This window comes from Cebidichthys violaceus, unplaced genomic scaffold, assembly GCF_023349555.1.
Source record: "Cebidichthys violaceus isolate CVI_PGR_0920_01 unplaced genomic scaffold, fCebVio1.0.p SCAF_16, whole genome shotgun sequence".
In the NCBI taxonomy this organism is placed as follows: domain Eukaryota; kingdom Metazoa; phylum Chordata; class Actinopteri; order Perciformes; family Stichaeidae; genus Cebidichthys; species Cebidichthys violaceus.
In genome coordinates this window covers 4,982,041-5,001,063 of record NW_027176329.1, presented here as the reverse complement: position 1 = coordinate 5,001,063, position 19,023 = coordinate 4,982,041, and the positions used below count along the sequence as shown (strand labels likewise).

General features: G+C 42.5%; 1 protein-coding gene across 2 annotated transcripts in view; it reads right to left on the bottom strand.

Moving 5' to 3' along the window:
* Positions 1 to 19,023, bottom strand: part of pvrl2l (PVR cell adhesion molecule related 2 like) — a 283,481-nt gene that overhangs the window by 161,362 nt on the left and 103,096 nt on the right. For both annotated transcript variants that reach the window (XM_068710852.1, XM_068710851.1), the window contains exons 2-3: positions 8,484 to 8,596; positions 5,397 to 5,640 (exon numbers count right to left, since the gene is read on the bottom strand). In XM_068710852.1, the coding sequence (XP_068566953.1) occupies positions 5,397 to 5,640; positions 8,484 to 8,596 (357 nt within the window). The remainder of the gene's footprint in view (positions 1 to 5,396; positions 5,641 to 8,483; positions 8,597 to 19,023) is intronic.

Below are 19,023 nucleotides of genomic sequence, written 5' to 3'. Positions count from 1 at the left end.
TTGAATGTTCATACATTTTATCTGATCAGTTTTATGAATGTTCGTTTATTATCGTTTATTTATGTTTGAGTACAATGGACAAAAACTGTAATACAGCAGTTTTTCCAGGGACTGTACTGTAATACTGTACTGCAAATATATAAATATTGCAAAACTTTCATTAGTGGGCCATGAGCTGTGCCAGAAAAGTGGCTCCACCCATCAGGGATCGTCTCCACCCTTGAGTCATCTCTGCAGAAGCTTCCCTCCAATCTCTGCATTCACTGCTTTGATCAGTGCAGTCCTCTCACTGCCCCCCCCCCCCCCCCCCCCCCCCTCCCTCTTCAAAGCCAAAACGATGAGGAGGATTCAAAAAATAAATAAGATACTGTATTGTATTTCTGTCCAGCTGGCTACACTATATCCAATAAGATGCAATATAATTGGCTTCCATCCATTTTGTATGGTCCCCATCCAGGACGATATTATATCACTCACTGCCAAGTGAGTGATTCTTTATTCACACCCCAATCAGAGGTAATACGATTGGCTGGCGGTGGATCTGTATCCAATAAGTTATAACACGATTGGCTGTCAGTATTATGTATTCACACTTAAATAAGTTGTGATATGACTGGGGGTGCCGGTGCCTCTGTATCCAATAAAATGTAATATGATTGGCTGCCAGCGGTTGTGGATTCGATAAGGATCTAATGTGATTGGCTCGTATGGATTCCACATCCAATAAGGTAAAAAGGGACCGTCTTCCAGTGACTTTGAGACACTTAGTTCGACGAGTGCATTTACGTGGACCGGAAATCTTTCCCAGAGAGCTCGGCACGGCTGGAACTCCGGACAAAGGGAGAGTCAGTGAGCTCTCCAGCAGGTATTTCCCACTCTACCTCCGCATTGTGCCAGCAGCAGCCGTTTAGGAGGCTTAGCCCACGTCCGTCTGCGAGCCCGCCAGAATGTCGCACCACGTTCTCTCTCTCTCTCTCTCTCTCTCTCTCTCTCTCTCTCTCTACAAGACGGCCAAGTTCTGCATCTCCTGCCTGCTCTGTTCTCTTGTATTGTTTTGTGAAGGTTAAAAACTACTGGGGGGGGGGGGGGGGGGGGGGGCAGCTGGGAGGACACATAAAAGGATTTGTGAAACATTCCTTTCCATGAACCATACTGGCTGCAATTACTGGGGTACTGTAATGAATATATTTTAATTATGGCCTCCTATTGTGTCTCCACAGTGACTCTTTGTGAACTATTTTCGTGTGGCAGATAAGGAATCCCCTGACCCACATTTGAGGCGGCAACAAATTAACATAGCTTTCAGAAATCCATCTTTCTTTTAATTCTTCCTTTGATTGTACAGCAGTCACTGAATAAATAAATTGTTATGAGATTGCACCCAGTTTGTGCAAGAAAAAGAGAAAAAAAAAAGGGCTCAAAAATGTCACCCTGACAAAAAAAGGGAAAAGCACCAGAGGGATTGCATGCAACTGCACGGAATATGAGTTCATGAAAATGCACCGTTTCAGTTCAGAGTGCAACATATTGGATCCTCCCGTCAGCGCGCTACTATAATAGGAGCTCTGAGTGTACACGCTCTTTATCGTACAACCACTGACGCTACGGGCCATATACTGTAAGCACGGCACTCCTATATAACAATCCAGGGAACCGTCGTTATTCACATTCAAGCATGAAGTCTCCCCAGCGCTGTAAACTGAGAGAGAGAGAGAGAGAGAGAGAGAGAGAGAGAGAGTGAGAGAGACGCCAGATATCAGTCCTTTGTAAGCGGCGTGCAAATGGGAGGACATGTGGGTGGATGAATAACACCAGCTGTCTCCAATTAGAAACAGGATGTGTCCCATGCTAACAGCAACTAAATACTCAGTTGTTGTTTTTTAAATCACGACAGTGAGTTTTTGAGCAGTTTTTGAGATTTCAAATTTCTGAGCTTATTTGCTAAATGTTTGCAGCGGTTTAGCCTCTTAATAAGTGGGAAAGAACAGCAAAGTTAACAGGTGTTAGTAGTAGTAGTGTTTACCTAGTGCTAGTTATATCATTTACTACTTATTATTTCATTAGAGCAGGAGTTGTCAAAGTCTGACACTGTCTAAATGAACATCATGATGTACTGAAGAAGACTTAAACTAGAGATTGAGATCATAAACTCATGTTTACAATGTTTACTGAGGGAATAAATCAAGAGAGAAGTAGAGTCATTTTAGAATAGACTTCTATACAACCAGAGGAGTCGCCCCCTGATGGACACTAGAGAGAATGCAAGTTTTACGCAATTCCACATTGGCTTCACTTGTCAGAACCGGAGGTTGCCACCTGTCCACATGTCCACAGGTTTTCAACATGGCAAATATGTGTATATTACGCCACATGTTTCGTGTTGTCTCTATTTGCATGTGTTTTCTTGTGTTGCAGTGCGTTGAGCTCTCAGGGCCACCGTAGTTCATGAATGGACAGGGAGGAGTGTCAGTGATCCGGGAATACAACAACCATGTTGATTGGAATTTACAAACGTTACATAATGATATGAATGGATTTTAAGCTCTCCTAGTAATATTCTTCGTCTTACTTGGGGCATGATTACGATAATAAAGTGATGGAACTACAGTTTCCCATAATTTGGTGGCTTTGGAAAATGCAATGGAGTCAGTGACTTACATGTAGCGGTTATTTGTTTTACATTTGGGCAAATTGGAACTATTAGCTATTTCCTTTCTGCAGTGTACTCATGTATGTACAGAGAACTATCACTGGGTTACTATGATGCTGAAAAAAACTCTCAGGTAAGTTCTGGAGTTGTACTCTGGATCTATATCGGTAGCTCCTGTCGATCAGTTCTAATCTGGATGTACAGATATGTATAACATATCTGTACATCCAGATTTGACTGCATAATAATTCGGAGGAGTGCTATTTTGGGATAAGGGCTTCAAAGTACCTTAAAGGTGCAATGTGTTATACTTGGCCACATGATTTAAAGAAACAGGGGTCAGAATTTCACCTCAACTCCAGGGTCCATACAACCTACATTTACAGTCAGCCGTTTGAAAACAAGAAAGCCAACTACTAACTAACAGCAGGACAAGAATAAACAGAACTCAACAAAACTGCGTCGGCCTATAGTTTTAGTTCTATTTGTGTGTTTAGTGTGACACTAACCAGGGCTGTACGGTCTGTGTACTTATTGATAGTTTACTTATTGGATAAAATCCAAAAGTGGCAGAAACGAGAAAATGGCGTCTCCTCTTCCTGGATATAGATGTTTAATTAGCAGAGCTGTAGCAATACGAAATGAAAGGATCTTTCCACATGGCTCTCCCTCCGTCCTCCTGGTGAGATTATGTTAATGAATTTCATCTGATTATCACAATTAAGGTCCTCAAGGTAATTAATTCAGACATTTGGCCAAAACAGATCTAACTCTAATTAAACCGAAAGGTCTAAGTGTTCAAATATGTCAAGAAGGTCACATCAGAGGTTGACCCTGGTGCTGCACTTGTGTACAAAATGTGACAACACAATGGCAGGTTACTGCAGCAAAGGCCATCATCTATTCAGCTACTTTCATTAAAAAACTATGATAACACGACGCACAATGCAATGTTGTGTAAGCAAGTCGACAAAAGCAACAAGGAGACAGTGACATAACAGCAAAAGGGACACTCGCTTGTTACATTGGGATCTCACTGTGCCAAACCACTCTTTGATCAGACTGACCCAGATATCAAATAAATACATCACATCACAACACATTGCCTCCATTTATTGTTTGAAAAAGAATGAAGGCTAACCATAAATGTGAGCTTAAGTGAGCTTTTTAGCACATCCGCTATCTAAATGTGATTCAACATGGAAGTCACTGTCATGCTTTAAAGTCTAAAGTTTAAAGTACTGTGACTTCACACCAGACGGCAACCTCTGTTTCTGCCAAGTGAAGCCGACTATCATTCTCTGAAAAAGAAGACAGGTTGTATAGGAGTGACTCTACTTCTCTCTTGATTTATTCCCTCAGTAAACATTGTGAACATGACTTTATGGTCGCTGGACTCGAGGCTTCAAAATGGCAGTCAAAAAACCAATGCGTGACGTCACCATGACTACGTCCACTTCTTATATACAGTCTATGCTCCACACACACCTCGAAAAGATGATTGGATGGTGATATAGATATACAAAGAATACCATTTTTTGTTAATTTTTTTGCAAATAGTAGTGTAACTTCCAGTCCCCAGGTCTGAGCCTAAGTCTGCACACTGCACTACTTTATAGAAAGCAAAACAAAGTGTGTAAGGGGCTGAGAGATGAAACCACGCCCACTTTCGAATGACAAAAGCCCTGGCGCAGTGTCGACAAATATGACACCTACAGTAGTTTGGAAAATAGCAATACGGCATGTGGCACTTCATTTGATGGACTTACGGTTTATTAGACCACAAATGAGACAAGAATGACCCCTCTTGTCCCCTCCGCCTCAATTCCTGCCGCTGGAAGACTACGCTGCCGGGAGAAGAGCGGGCAGCAGCTCGGGAGACGGACCATCGCAACCGTAGCAGCTCAAATTTAGCTAGCGCAAACCCTAGCGCATCCGCTCACCAGGCTGCTGTCCCCCTGATTTTCTGAAGATGCCGTTTTGAACTATTTTCAACCATGAAATGACGATTTTTAAAATAGATTTGGTAAGAAATGTCCACACCAACACCAGCATTGATGTATTTCATCACAGTACAGTCATGTCATTTAGTTCACAGCTTAAAAAACAAACTGTTTAAGTGTTACTTTAAATCTAAATATGTGCACAATATGACCGATGATGTGATCTAAAAGGCTTCACAAGGCCTTTTTCATTGAATCTTGACTTTCAAAGATTAACCTGGGTTTAGCTATTTTCTCCAATGTAATTATAGTAATCAAATGAATTTACTAAAACAAAGTCTACCAATATGTAGAGTAAAACAAGCTCAACAACCCATTAGCTCAACCTGATCGCACATACTTTACATGTAGTGCCACGTCTGAATCTCAATCTTTGTAACCAAGCTTCTTTGTTTTTCATTGTAACCAGGACGCACCCTGAGAATACTCATCAAATGCTGTAAATTGCCTCTTTTAAGGGTCTGGGTCCGATGGGAACTCTTTTGTAGGAAGCAGTGATAAGCAGATGGCTGGGGAGGAGTTTGTTAAAGCCCACGTAGCAGAACGGCTTTTGAGAGCCTGTTTGGAACATGGCCCTCTTTTTAGCAAGAACGTGGAAATATTGTTGACCTCTCTGTGCTGTAACCCTTTGCGGTCCTCGTTAGATAAAAACAGCATCATCTGAAATATACAGCAGCTTGTTGTCTCTGTAGGAGGAACGAGGTTTATGGAGTGTTTCGTGGACGTGCAGCCCCTCTACTCACCGAGCATGACGAGGCTGGTCGTCCCCTGTTCGTTTCCAGAAGGGTAGGTGGCGTACTCGCAGGTGTACCGGCCGGCGTCGGACATTTTTAGATGAGAGATTCTAATGGACGGGTTCTCCAGATTGTTGTGGAGGAAGGTAACTCGTTCCTTGAAGGACGGGTTGGGAAAACTCTGTCCGTAGATAGGGTGGTATACAGCAATGTTGTCCCTTTGACCATCAATGGGTTCCCATATCCAAGACACCTGGTAAGAACAAAGGTTGTGAAAAAACAGAGGTTATTGTTTGCACAATGGGGTTTTCTAAAGTGCAATTTCTCTATCAAAAGTTCAATGTAAAGCCAGACTAAGACGACTAATGAACACCAAGGAGCTCCTTGTTGTAGCCTACATTTGTTTTCATTTTGGCCAACTGGCACCTTTCAAAGTATGCCAAATTAACTACAAGTGGTTCTTGTTTGCAGCGTACCTATTCATGTACAGACAACTACCACTGGATTACTGTCATACTGAAGAAAACAAAGTTCTGCAGTGTCTGGTTTTCCTACGATTTCGAAGCAGATTTACTGTATGTATGTTTATTCGCAACGCAGGTCCGAGATGATGATGCGCTATGAGTTTTAAAGTACAATACTTCCATGAGCTGTGTCTCATATATATATATACATATATATATATACGTATATATATATATGTATATATATACGTATATATATATATATATATGTATATATATATTATATGTATATATATATGTGTATATATATATATATATATATATATATATATATATATATACGTATATATATACATATATATATACATACATATATATATATATACATATATATATATATATATATATATATATATATATATATATATATATAAATAAAAATACGCCGGTTCAAAATGTGCCTGTTCAGCCTGTGGTGTTGCAGCTTTCTCAAGGAACCGCTCTTACGAACAACTTCACACTCTACACTGAGCTTCCTTGGGTCCTCAGCAACACACCTGCCATGACATAGTAGCATCACACACCCAGGTCACAGCTACTTATGGTCAGAAACACCGGTGAAATACACTTTACCATGAGGCAAGGTGGGCAACCGTGGGACATCCCAAAGGGCCCCAATAGCTATAGATGTATTTTGACGTTTGTATATGAAAGTTATGGAATAATGTTACTGTTGTAACTCATAATAGTTTTCCTATTGATAGTTAATAGTTCTTCTTCTACCACTGTCCATCCCAACATTTCCAGTTAGAGGAAGGGTGGAAAGTAAAGCAAGACGGCGTTTGGCTTGGGGCCCCCAAATCACTAAATCGGCCCCTGAAAAACACACCCAGGTTTCTGTTACTTGTGGTCAGAAACATTGGTGAAATATACTTTGTGGAGTTAATTACCAAATAGACGTATTAGTCACTTTTTCTGACATAACTACCGCCGTTATGAAGTCAGTTTGCAGAGGCCTGAAGCCCCGCCCCCACTGCTACACAGAGCAATGCTCGCTTGTTTATTCAAAGTTTAGTATTGAGCCTGGCAGGTGTCTTAATTGCACCAAATTCCACAAAAAGCCCTCCATGCGGTCCCCTTCAACACACCCACTAAGTGTGAAGTAGACTGAATGAGCGGTTCTCTAGATAAGGAAAGGACACACAGAAAGACAGATATCCTTTGCTTCATAGTTAGATACACATACCATCATTTCTGACATTTCTTTGAACAAGTTTTGAAATATGTGCTGCTCTATCTTCCTCAAAAACAGAAAAAATAATTTCACTTATAGCAGCAAAATGTCAAACTCAATTAAAGCTGTCAGAGTAAGGAGCCAAGAATCTATTGCGAGATGAAATGAAAGGTCTCTTTAGGCTCTCGAACGAGACTCCTGTTGCCATTTTAAAGAACACGATTTGACAGAGAGTCGTCTTACAGGCTCTTCTTCTTATGATTTCTGATATGTGAAAGATATTGATATCTGCTATGGCTGTTATGAGACTCTACCGCAAGGGAGAATACCACCATGTTATACCAAATTGATTTTCTCTTCTGCTCGGTTCTCAAAGTGACAGCGTCACAGTAAATACAAACTACTGGCTAAAGTGGTGGACTGGGAAGGACGGGCAATAAAGTTCACCAATACACATTTAGTAAACCTCTGTAACATGTATGGAGGAGCGGGAGAGACGGAGCAGGGAGGGTTGAAGGGTGAGAAGAGGAAGACGGCTGTCAGCGTGAATTAGTGGATGAGACTCCCCCGTTAGCTGTGTACAGGAAATATATTGGGCAATCTAGCCCGTCTGCAATTTCAGTTTTTGTGTGTGAACAAATTGTGTATTGATTCCAACCACAACTCCGAGGGGTAGAGATCATACCAGGATCAAATTGAAGACAGCTCACAGCGCTTTGCTTTACTTGGTGTGTGAAGAGAGTCAGAAGAGTTAAGGCGGTGTCAGAGAAGTTGTTATCCGGGCGGCTGATAAAATAAATTGACTTCCAAATAGTCTGAGGTTAAAACGAGATGATCTGCGTGCGAAATTGAGTCAACTCTAGCCATGACAAGGGAAAAAAAGGTTTACACGTACTTTTAGGATGATATTTATTGCAATGTGCATGATGTCATGTTGATCGCTATCAACATATTGTTGACATGTGTAACAGAACAGAAGATCAGGTCTGATAGGACGTTTGATATCTCATCTCTGTGCGCTGATTAGTGCAGGAGGTTTGGCTCCTTTAATGACGTTAATAGAATTCCGCGAGCAATTTAAGAGAGTAAATAACACGTCTATCTCTTATGTCATACACATAGTCACTGTCAGAGCTACGTGTGTTTCCCTTTCTCAGCTATAGTGCATACATATAGACCTCCCATCTCCACTAGAGATCAGTAAGAGGACTCCTTCCCTTCCAATATAACAATAGAAGATGGCGATCAAATGCAGTTTTTTATGGAGGCGAGAAAGTCCTTTCCCCTCCTTGACTACGTCATTGATTGCAGTTAAAGGGTTAGGAGTCATTGTTTTTGTGTTTTGTCTACACCCAAACTAGCTTATCAATCACACAATGCTGCGCTCCATCTTCCTACCTGTGTGAGTTTGGTTCGGCCTCCTCCGTCAATGAATTCGCAGCGGAGATCAACAGACTCTGTGGGATACGCCTCCAGCTCGTCCTCCACTCGCACTTTCTGAGCCCCGATACCTGGAGGCGGGCGAAAAGGGAGACAAAGAGGGAGATTATGCATCATCCACCAAACCAATATTGTTTGAATAATTAAACAGGTTTGTTTGTATCGTAATTTAAAGAGGAACAAACAGAGGCTAAGAGGGAGGGGAGAGAGAGAGAGAGAGAGAGAGAGAGAGAGAGAGAGAGAGAGAGAGAGAGAGAATGAAATGGGTTCTATCTTAGACCAAGTTTAATGAAATCAGGCCTGCAGTTTTTTTCTGTGATCCTGCTGACAAGCAGACAAACAATCCAAAGCAAAAACACAACCACCTTCACGTAGGTAACAATGAAGTATTAGTATTTCATTCTGAATCTTTGTTTTTGTCGTAAGGAAAGATTAACCACCTTAATATGTTCTGGACAATTTAACAAAGTTATGGAGCAGCGTGTGGGAAACCGAAAGAAACAAAATGAGAGGAAACTAAGAAATAAAGTGAATAAAGAGAAAAGTTCTTTCAAGAAACGGAAAAAAAAGGTATTTGAATCATGAGCCTTTGATAACAAGCCTCGGGCAGAGTCTTAGCCAGCTTCTTTCAGCTAGGCCCTCCTCATTACAATACGGCTCGTCAACCACGAGGCGCCGCTAGGGGGCGCGCCTTTAGGAACACTCAACTACTTCTGTAATGGGTTTGAAAGTCAGTGGAAGGCACCTGGAACTCTGAACCTAAAACAGGAAGGCTCTGACTTAAACAGAGATGAAAGGAGGATGGTCAGAGCCGAGCACCGTCTCTACACCGTGCGGTACCTGCTGACCTGCAGGCTGTTTCAGAATACTGAGGTTCAATCGGACAAGTTGAAATGACTTTTTCTTAAAATTCATCTCTCATTCTGTGATCAACAGACTTCTACTGTGTGTAGAGAGCTGGGAGCCCAACTCATGTGTTGTAAGACTTCTCTTGAACCTACATTCCTAGAAATAAGGGTTTCCAAACGGTTCTTTGTGCGGTTCTACCCAGACCCATCTGCATCTGAAGAACCCCTTTTTAAAGAAACAGGTTTTCAAGGGCTCTTCATCTTCTTTAGAACAAAGGGTTCCATTAAGAACCCGTTTCATCCAAAGAACACTTTTTTGGAACAAAAAGTTCTTCAATGATTTGACAACACGGGTGACAAAAGGAAACGCCCACAACTACGGCCACACTGAAAAACTGTGATAGTGAAGCATGAGTGTTGTGGGTTGAGCTGCACCACATCAGCCTCTTTAGGAGCCTCATGACGAACCCTGGATTGGTTTTAGATGAAACCCCTGAAATATGAAAGGTATGTCAGAAGAACACACCCTTGGAATATAAGTCTGGTTTACTGTAATGCAGCATTTAAAACAAAGAAAAGACAACATGTATGCCATACTACAACATCTACAATCTAAGACGATAGCCTGTCTAACAATATGGATATTTTATTGATATATTGTCCAGCTCTAGTTCCAGGTGGTTCTACCGGGAATGAAAAAGGGTTCAGCAGCTTTATGTCTACTTTCCCTCATTCTACCTTTTTGCATAAAAACATAGAAGAAAAAAAGACTGCGGTTGTGATACCCTAACAAGAATCAGTGTCCCAACTGATCGTGTCATGTCTCCGGGTCCAAATACACCCAGGAGAGCCAGGCTTCCGCTGGATCGCAGATGGATTTGTCAAATGAAAATGTTGTAGCAGAAAGTGCACTTGAGACTTTTTTTATCTTGAGAGCAGCACAAACCCCTGAGCAGGACACATTCTGCTAACAACATCACAAGTCACAGATAGATACTTTAAACTGGATGTAAGCCTTAATTGGTGTTCATTAAAAGCACCACCAGCAGCTGACCCGAGTTGTCCCAGCTGCCTCTCAGCAACGGGTCTTTTTATTTAGATCAGTGTCAACATGCAGCTCTCAACCAATGAGACAAATCAGAGCAAGTGTGCCATATATATATATATATATATATATATATATATATATATATATATATATATATTGTGCATGTATGTATAGACACGCACACATTTGTTGTATTAAATTAGCTGAAATGAATGAACTTTAATGAACTTGTAATCCTTGTCATCATGAGACGGTGGAGGAGAGAAAAATGCCTCGAAGAGAGTAAGGAAGAAAAAAACCAAAAAGAGGACGGATCACAGAGAGCAAAGTTGTAATCCTTCGTTAATGCAATCTAGCCCAAGTCCAGCGGCTCAATGTGTTTGGCAGCTTCCAAACACAATCGGGGGCCATTTTTAAAAGACTCTTTGATTGTTCCTGCCTTTGAATCCACTCATTTTGCGACAATGGGCCTCATCATCAAACCTCTCGATGCTCACTCTATTAACTCCAACATATAATGACGCTGTGCTCTCCCCTCTCTTCCTACCCTGCTCCTTTAGCTGCTCTCTGCTTGGCACTCATGTGGTGATCCGGACCCCTGCCGTGAACCCCCCGCAGACTGGGGATCAAATCCCACCAAGGTCTTTTCTCCACCACCTCCCCTCTGCCCTCACAGTCAGCCTCTGCGCCTGTGAAGATAAAATTCTTGTGGGGAAGTCGGCCTCTCACTCTCTCCACAAGAAAAAAAAAAAAGGGGGGGGTAAGCGCTCGCTAACAGCTAGCTAGTCCCGGGTGGTTCCAGTGAAAAAGCCTCTTAGTGTGTGAGGGATTGATTAGGACAATATGGTACATGCCAAAGCATGGAGGTGAATGGGCCGGCTGGGGTTTAGCCTGAGAATGAGCAGCGAAGAAAAACACATTTACACATTCACATTAACAAAGAATGTGGTGGGGTGGGGTTAGTGGGGGGGGGGCATGTCTGCATTTCCAGACTGACGGCGTTGCCGCGATAGCGATAGCACCCACCTTTGGTTACCCCTCAGGTAAACCCTGTTAGCTCTGTCAGCACGTTTGCCGTAATTTGTACCGATAGTGCTGTTAGCACCGCTAGCTGCTAGCCTCCGGGTTCAGGCTCTGCCACGCTGAGAGCCGTTAAGAAGCAATCGAAATGCTATCATTCTCCTACCACGCACCTTTAAAGGTCTCCGGGAATTAATGGAAGTAAATGTGACGACCTCCAAAGTGTTGGAAACACGATGTGTGTGTGTGTGTGTGTGTGTGTGTGTGATTACTGAGCATCTGAATGTGTGCGTGCATTAATCATACAATCTATGTTGTAATGTGAGTGTGTACGAGACCGATTCAGTCATTGAACCAGAGTCTCTTCCCTGAGGGGAGACAATGGGCTGTGAAACCAGTCAACCATTCCTACTGTAAGACAGAGACACACACACACACACACACACACACACACACACACACACACTCATACATACACAGACATGCACTGGCCGGAATCAACAAGAACAGCATCAACAAACTATAGATCCCCCCCCCACCATTATTGTGCTCCCCCTTCCGTCACATTCTTCTTCTACTTTCTTATTTCTTCTCTCATGCACAAACTCACAAATTTATTCCCCTCCAATTAAACACGCAACTCCCACTATTCATAAAGCTGAAATGCACACACACACACACACACACACACACACACACACACACACACACACACACATCAGACGGTCTCACCAAAGTCACAAATCACATAAAGCTTCGGGTTATTCATAATGGTCAACAAAATCTCTTCTGTGAGGCAAAGGGGGAAATAGTGACAACAGAGTGAGGGAAAAAAGAGAGGAAGAGGGGATGACGGAGAAGGAAGAAGGAGGCGGTTAAAGGCTCAAAGCGAAATGCGGAAATAGTTTGAAAGGAGCCCCGAGAAAGGAGAGGAACATGAAGAAGAATTCATGGGGATGGGTAAATGCAACAGAATAAAAGAGCAATGCAGAGAGAAAGTCGGGAAGAAGGTTTAAAAAAAAGTGAAGCGACTAAAGGAAGGAGTAAAGCAGAGAGAGACTGAAGGCGGAAACGAAGAGGGACGACCGAAAACCAGCGAGTGGTGAAGAATGAAAGGAGTCCACAGAGTAGAGAGACGTGAGATATGGCCATAAAGAGATGTGAGGAGGGGAAAAGTACAACACTGAAAGAGTGAAAAGGAAGGGATCAGAGTGCATGAGACCGCATCACAAATGATTCATTCCCCTCAGAGCCTGGATCCAAAAAGCCCCACGGAGACGGAGCGCACAGACTTCCTCGCAAGAAAAAAGTTGCCTCTTGTGGGCGTTTTTATATGGTTCATCTGAGTTTCCATTACTATTGGGGATGTTATATTGACTTACATTAATTTCCTGAAGACTAATTCTAACCCTTACCCTTCCCTTAACCTAAACCGGACCCTCAATCCAACCGTAAACCAAGACTTCACCCAAAAATATAAGGTTTTATGTTATGGGGACATGCATTTTTTCACCAAATGAGCAACGCTACTCTTACAACAGTTGATTGGTGTTCTGGAGGCCCACCGGCCTGAGCAGGCTGTAGTTCTTCCTTGCATCCAACTACGTCACTGTCGAGTCAAATGACGCCTCTGGAAGCAAGAGGAACAGCCGCAAACACAGCACCCACTTTGAACCGCATCGCTTCAATCCACTACTTTCACCATCAACGTTGATTGGACATGACAAAGATTCCCCTTTAAGGAAATCCCCAAAACTCTGCAGATATGCACGCTTCTTACACAGCTTGTGGAAACTGTGGCATAATGCCTTGTGAGACAGTGGATGGAGCTTCCCGAAATGTGACAAAGAGCAGTGGTGATGTTGGCTTGGGCTTGAGGGGTTTAGCGTAAAGCCTGCATTGCGTTGGAGTTTGAAAGAAGTTTGCATTTTGGAGGCAGAGAGGGTCTAAGGAAAGACGCTATTGAGTTGCATCATGGGAAGTGTACAGTAGGAACTTGACCTACAGTAGACATTAAAAGTTAGGATCTCTCTACATTGCCAATAACTTTTTCCCAAACAGGCTGATTGTTTTTAAACGTATTTTACAGAATTAAATCAGTTCAAATAGATGTTCACTTTGTTCCCACACACCAAAAACGTCCTTTCTGTTATGAAGGCTGCTCGTACATGGCAGGGCTCCACACTAACTTTAGAAAGTGGTTGCAAGGCTGGCAACCAGGCATCCGCTGTTGGTTGCCGTAAACTGCCAATGGCAACCTTCCTGCGGAGCCCTGCGTGGCTTTTGAATCGCCTTCTGAGGAGATAAATGGCAGACGGCTCAAAAGAGCTGCTGAGTACGACCACAAGACAACTGGCAGGACAACCAAGGTTCAACGACGAGACAATATTAATATCTACGTTTTTGTTCTGCCTCTTGATCCACAGTCAAATCCCCCCCCCCCCCCCCAGGACTCACTGAAGCACACACTTTCTTCATTGATACAGACAATAATCAGAGTTCAACTCTGGGCCCTGGGAAATCACATGTAATTGTTGACTGTGGTTAGTTTTTCCTTGAAGCCTCACACACGCACACATACACACACACACACACGCACACACACACACACACACACACACACACACGTCCATGTTATCAGGGAGATTGGTGTCAACGCACCGCCATGATCCACATCTTTTCAGCCCTTATTCGCTCACAACCCCAATTGCCCCACAATTTGCAGCTCATTCTCCCGCAGAAGTCGCTGTGGATCGGAGGAGAGGCAGCTTTAAATGAGTGGCAACACTCTGCCCCCCCCCCCCCCGATGCACCGGAGAGATGAATCACAGTTAATTGACATTTAGAGGCTTGTGGCATTTGACTGTTTGTGTGGAGGTTCCCTGTGTAGACGGTCACGCAGCGCACGCGTGAGGAACATGCTGATGGGCACGCTCATGCACATTAACATCCAAAGCACACATTTACAGAGGGTAGTGAACCGCGGCTGTTTTGTTTAGTTTTTTTGTCAGCCTGTCATGATGTCAGTTATGTCAGCTTTTATCTGGGTGATTGCCAACAGCTGTCAGAGACGCTAAAATGGAAAGAATGAAGGCGTCGGTAAAGCTAAAGCTGCCGCGCGGAGAATCATTCCAACAGACTGCAGCGGCGATGTGAGATCAGGCTAATTTGATTTCTTTTCTCCCTCGATTTATTCAGACACCATAATTATTGTGAACTAATTAGACTAAAGCCCACATGATAGTCAGGTATTAAGGTAATACCATCAAAAATGGGAAATGTGATGTTGAATCCCGTCCGTGCACCAATTATATACTACTGCCCAGTCAGATAAATGCTCACACTCAAGACCGTTCTATTCTTAAAGCTGCCGCGTTAAGCAGGTCTAGATGCTACAGAGATGTTGTGAAAGTATTGTGACTCTTCATCCAAGGAGATATTCAAGTAGCCCGTATTTAGAAACGGTGCCTTGTGCCTGGCAATGCGATTCCTCTGAAATCGGAAACTCTGGCTGAGTACGGGAATATCGAGATGGACAGTGTGAGGAAAACAAAGGGTTTCTTGAACAGTGAAGTATGTAAACATGTTCTAGTAGAATCCCAAAACACAAGAATGAACCTGGAAACGAGCATGACATGTCCCCTTTAAATGACTCAACCTCATTTATATATATATATACACATATAAAACAATCATCCAGGTGTGAAACAACATCTGTCACTCGCAATCAAACTGATAATGTACCGGTGCATCTCACAGAAGAGACAAGAGGTTCTGGAGAGACTGGTGCAGTGGAATTGTAATCACAGCTACTTAGAACTGTGCAGCTTAATAAAGGCTTTGTTGCGATTTTATGAGAAGCATCTCAATACGAGGGGAAAAAATGCAATTCCTCATGAAGTGGCAGAAAGAGGAGAGGACGGATAGCAGTCCACAGAACTACGCCAGACACCAGGGAGGGGTGTTAAAAAACAACAGTCAAGATGACTGATGACTGCAGACAACATCAACATGTCGTCTTTTTGTTGTGCCAAGTATGTTTTTGTGCAAAGAACACTTCTAAGATTATCTATAAAACAATGTCAGCAGGCGCGAGATGGTTTGTCCCCGTGTTTCTTGTTTATCTTATTACATGCAATAAATTGTTCTTGAAAGAAAGACACTCCAGGTGATACATTTTAACGTGTAAATATCACCATGAAACTTTTCCAGTGGATTACTCACATATCTTTTGTGTTATACGTTTTCTGAAATGTCATGTTTAAATATTCAAATGAGGCATTATCTTATTAAATAGTGCTAATTTCATTCATATCCACTACAGACATATGAATATCACTTGTTTTGTTGACATATTAGAGACAAAAGTTTGAACAGAGGGGATTTTGAATGTCTCTTTGTATCACTCCATAAATTAGAAAGTATTGTCAGCAGACATAAAGTGAATGCATTGTCTCCATGGTATTAGTAATACAATGTTGTATAAATCAGGCTGTATCTGAACAAGCCCCTCTGTAGAAACCTTCAGAATAGAGAGAGGGATGGAACTGAGTGGAGGGTTGGGTATTTTCTGAAGACACTACAGGTGATTAGGGTAAAACTCCCCCTGTTGATTACTTACATAGGACACTGTCTTTTTGTATTACAACTTTTCTGAAAGATTGCGTTTAAATATGCAAATGAGGCGTTATCTAATGGTAAGGCAAAGATAAACACCTGAATGTGTATTTTGGATGTTTTCTTTCAACTGGGCTGAAAAAAAATATGTTGTGGAACTAAACGAGCCTAAAAATCTCAAAATTGACCAGAGCATGAATAAAACCATTTCTGCCTGGGCTGTCTCACCTTGAGAGGTTACAACCTCAGCAACACTTGTTGTCTAGAGAACTCACATACAGACCACCGCGTGGCTTTCATCAGGCTCATCAGGAAGGCGACGTCCTTCTAATCGAAGTCAAGATTTAAGCAGCTTCAAGGCGGTCGCACGTTCCTAAAGCCAATCTGTTCAGCCATTGGTCACATTATCATTCTTTACGGTTAACACTTGCTGTGGGCGACACCTAATCAAATATGACGGCGATGACATTGATGTGAAGGGAAGAGGAAGAGGGGGGCCGGCGCTGAGTGACCGCCTCCTCCGCCGCCACGCACTGGGGAGCTGAAGTGGCGCTAACAGACAGCTCATAATCATAATCATGGCATCTTTTGGGTTGCCTGTTCAGTAACAAGACACTGATCAACGATGTAGTGGAGGGACAGGACAGAGGGGACTAGTTGTCACAGAGACGGCTTTGGTTTCAAACACACACACACACACACACAGTTAGGTGAATCTGTGTGTGTGTGTGTGTGTGTGTGTGTGTGTGTGTGTGTGTGTGTGTGTGTGTGTGTGTGTGTGTGTGTGTGACGACAAAGATACTAATACAGCTGTGATTTAAGAATGAAATATCCATTGAAAAATTGAAGGTGGTTGCTGGAAAGCAAGAAAATCGCTTCAAATACTGGATCTCAATCCATCAATATCCATATTTTCTGGCATGAAATTGAAGCTGAAGATAGTTGAAGGATTGTAGATAATTCCTTCGCTGTGGCTGCTTTTGAATTAAACTTCGAATGACGAGATAAGAGACGTGGTTTTATTCAATGTAGCCAAAATAAATAGTAAGAAACTGCGATTCGACACCAGAGCTGCCGTTGGTGTTTGTTCTGTACTGAAACTTTCACATTCTGATTAAGATAGGGCTTATCCTGTTACAAAATGATTGTCAGCATAATAATCTCAAATCATTCCAGTTATTAGGTCCTTTCATTTGGAAACTTCAGACACTGGAACATCCACATGTATGAAATATTGAGCGGATTAAGACTTCACTAGAAAGGTGCAGATCTCCGCCAGGTGTGTCTGCAACAACAGGTGGATTAAGAGTGGATTAAGAGGTTGATGCCCATTAAAAACACACTCAATAGATCTATCTACATTTTGAAACCTAGTGTACCAGAGTGCGCTTCTTTCTGTCCAGAGCCCGGTTTGTAGTCCCACACTGTGCCACGCACATACAGTACCACCGGCTCATTGAGCCACGATCGCATGCATCAGTGTTGTAGGAAAATAGATCAGGAATACTACTGGACCAACGATTGTGGGCAAGAGCCTCGTGCAGCCAGTCAAAAACAAGCAGAACAAATAGAAGGCAGGACCGGGAGTATGTGAGATGAGCCGTGGACAGACAGACAGATGCACACACACTCACACACACTCACACACGCTTACATCTAGCGGAGATAATACAAATGTAATCAGTGGGATGAATATAATGTGGATTCTTTGTATTTAGTACAGTCTTCACATTACTGCAGGAAGTATTGTTTTGCCACATCAGTGACCTTGAATCAGCTCTGATCGGTCTTTGCCTGATTAGATAAAGCTCTTAAAGCATATGTGATGAAAGTGCATTGGTGTCTTTTTGGAGAAATTTGAATGGGAAATCGGAAAAGTTTGTCGCAGCTGGAAGCATCCTCAACAATCTCTGTAAATGTGTAGCTGGGGCTTTGTTGATAAATGATCTGTGTGATTAGCTCCCCGACGTGCTTTCAAAGCGCCTTCTCTCCCCCGCCACCCCGGCCTATAATGAGCGGAACGAGATTTTAGAAATGGAACAGTGAAATGATGAATCAGACCACCAGGCAGGTCCCAGGAGATAATGCAGGTCTCTGATATGTATTCACAAACAAGAAAGAGACTTATTTTTACATGGTAACATGCTTAGCAAAAAGGCAACAATGGAGAAATTTCGGACTTATTAAAAATACCAAATTAGACTCGCATCATGCTTCTGCCTCAAGTCGCCTCATCGTTTCACAACGAAACTTTCTTTTTGAGAGCATTTTGCTGCCTTTGCGTGGGATCACTCAAACATGTCAATGGACTGAATGTACGTTCGTAAAGGAAAGGCATTTAACCATCATGACCAATAGAGGAAGGAAGTAAGAGTAATACTATATTGTTTTGCCATTGATTTTCAAACAGGTATGGGATGTGATAGATTGAGCAACAGAGGTCAAAAAGTTTCATTTTGGAATAACATGATTGGGCAGCCGACAGCTCAGATAATTGGCACGCTTACACAGTGTTACCATGTTGTCAGCTGACAACCCATTAACTCCAGTTATGGTGATTTCATGTCGGTGTTCTTTTACTGGAATTGAATTGGGCTGCATAATGCTCCACCAGCTGTGAAAAACTGATATCACCCGTGGGCTTTTGTGCAGAGTGATTTTGAAATCTTTTCAAAATCCTTCTGCATTATTTCCAAAATTCGCAGTGGACTATCCCACATGAAGCCTGCTGTTAATTATTCCTGAAAAGTTGACATTTCGCAGTTACATTCACTCATTCATTCAGTCACACGCATGACTAGTGCATTAACACAACTAGGTCAGTGCCCGTTAGGGGATCATTCCAGTTCAGAGACGGTAATAACTCTCGTAAAGTGGTTGGGTTTAGGATTTGGCCTTGAGTGGTTGAGGTTAGGATAGATGGTTACCCTAAATTTGGCGAGAGGTATTGGCCTTGAACAATAAT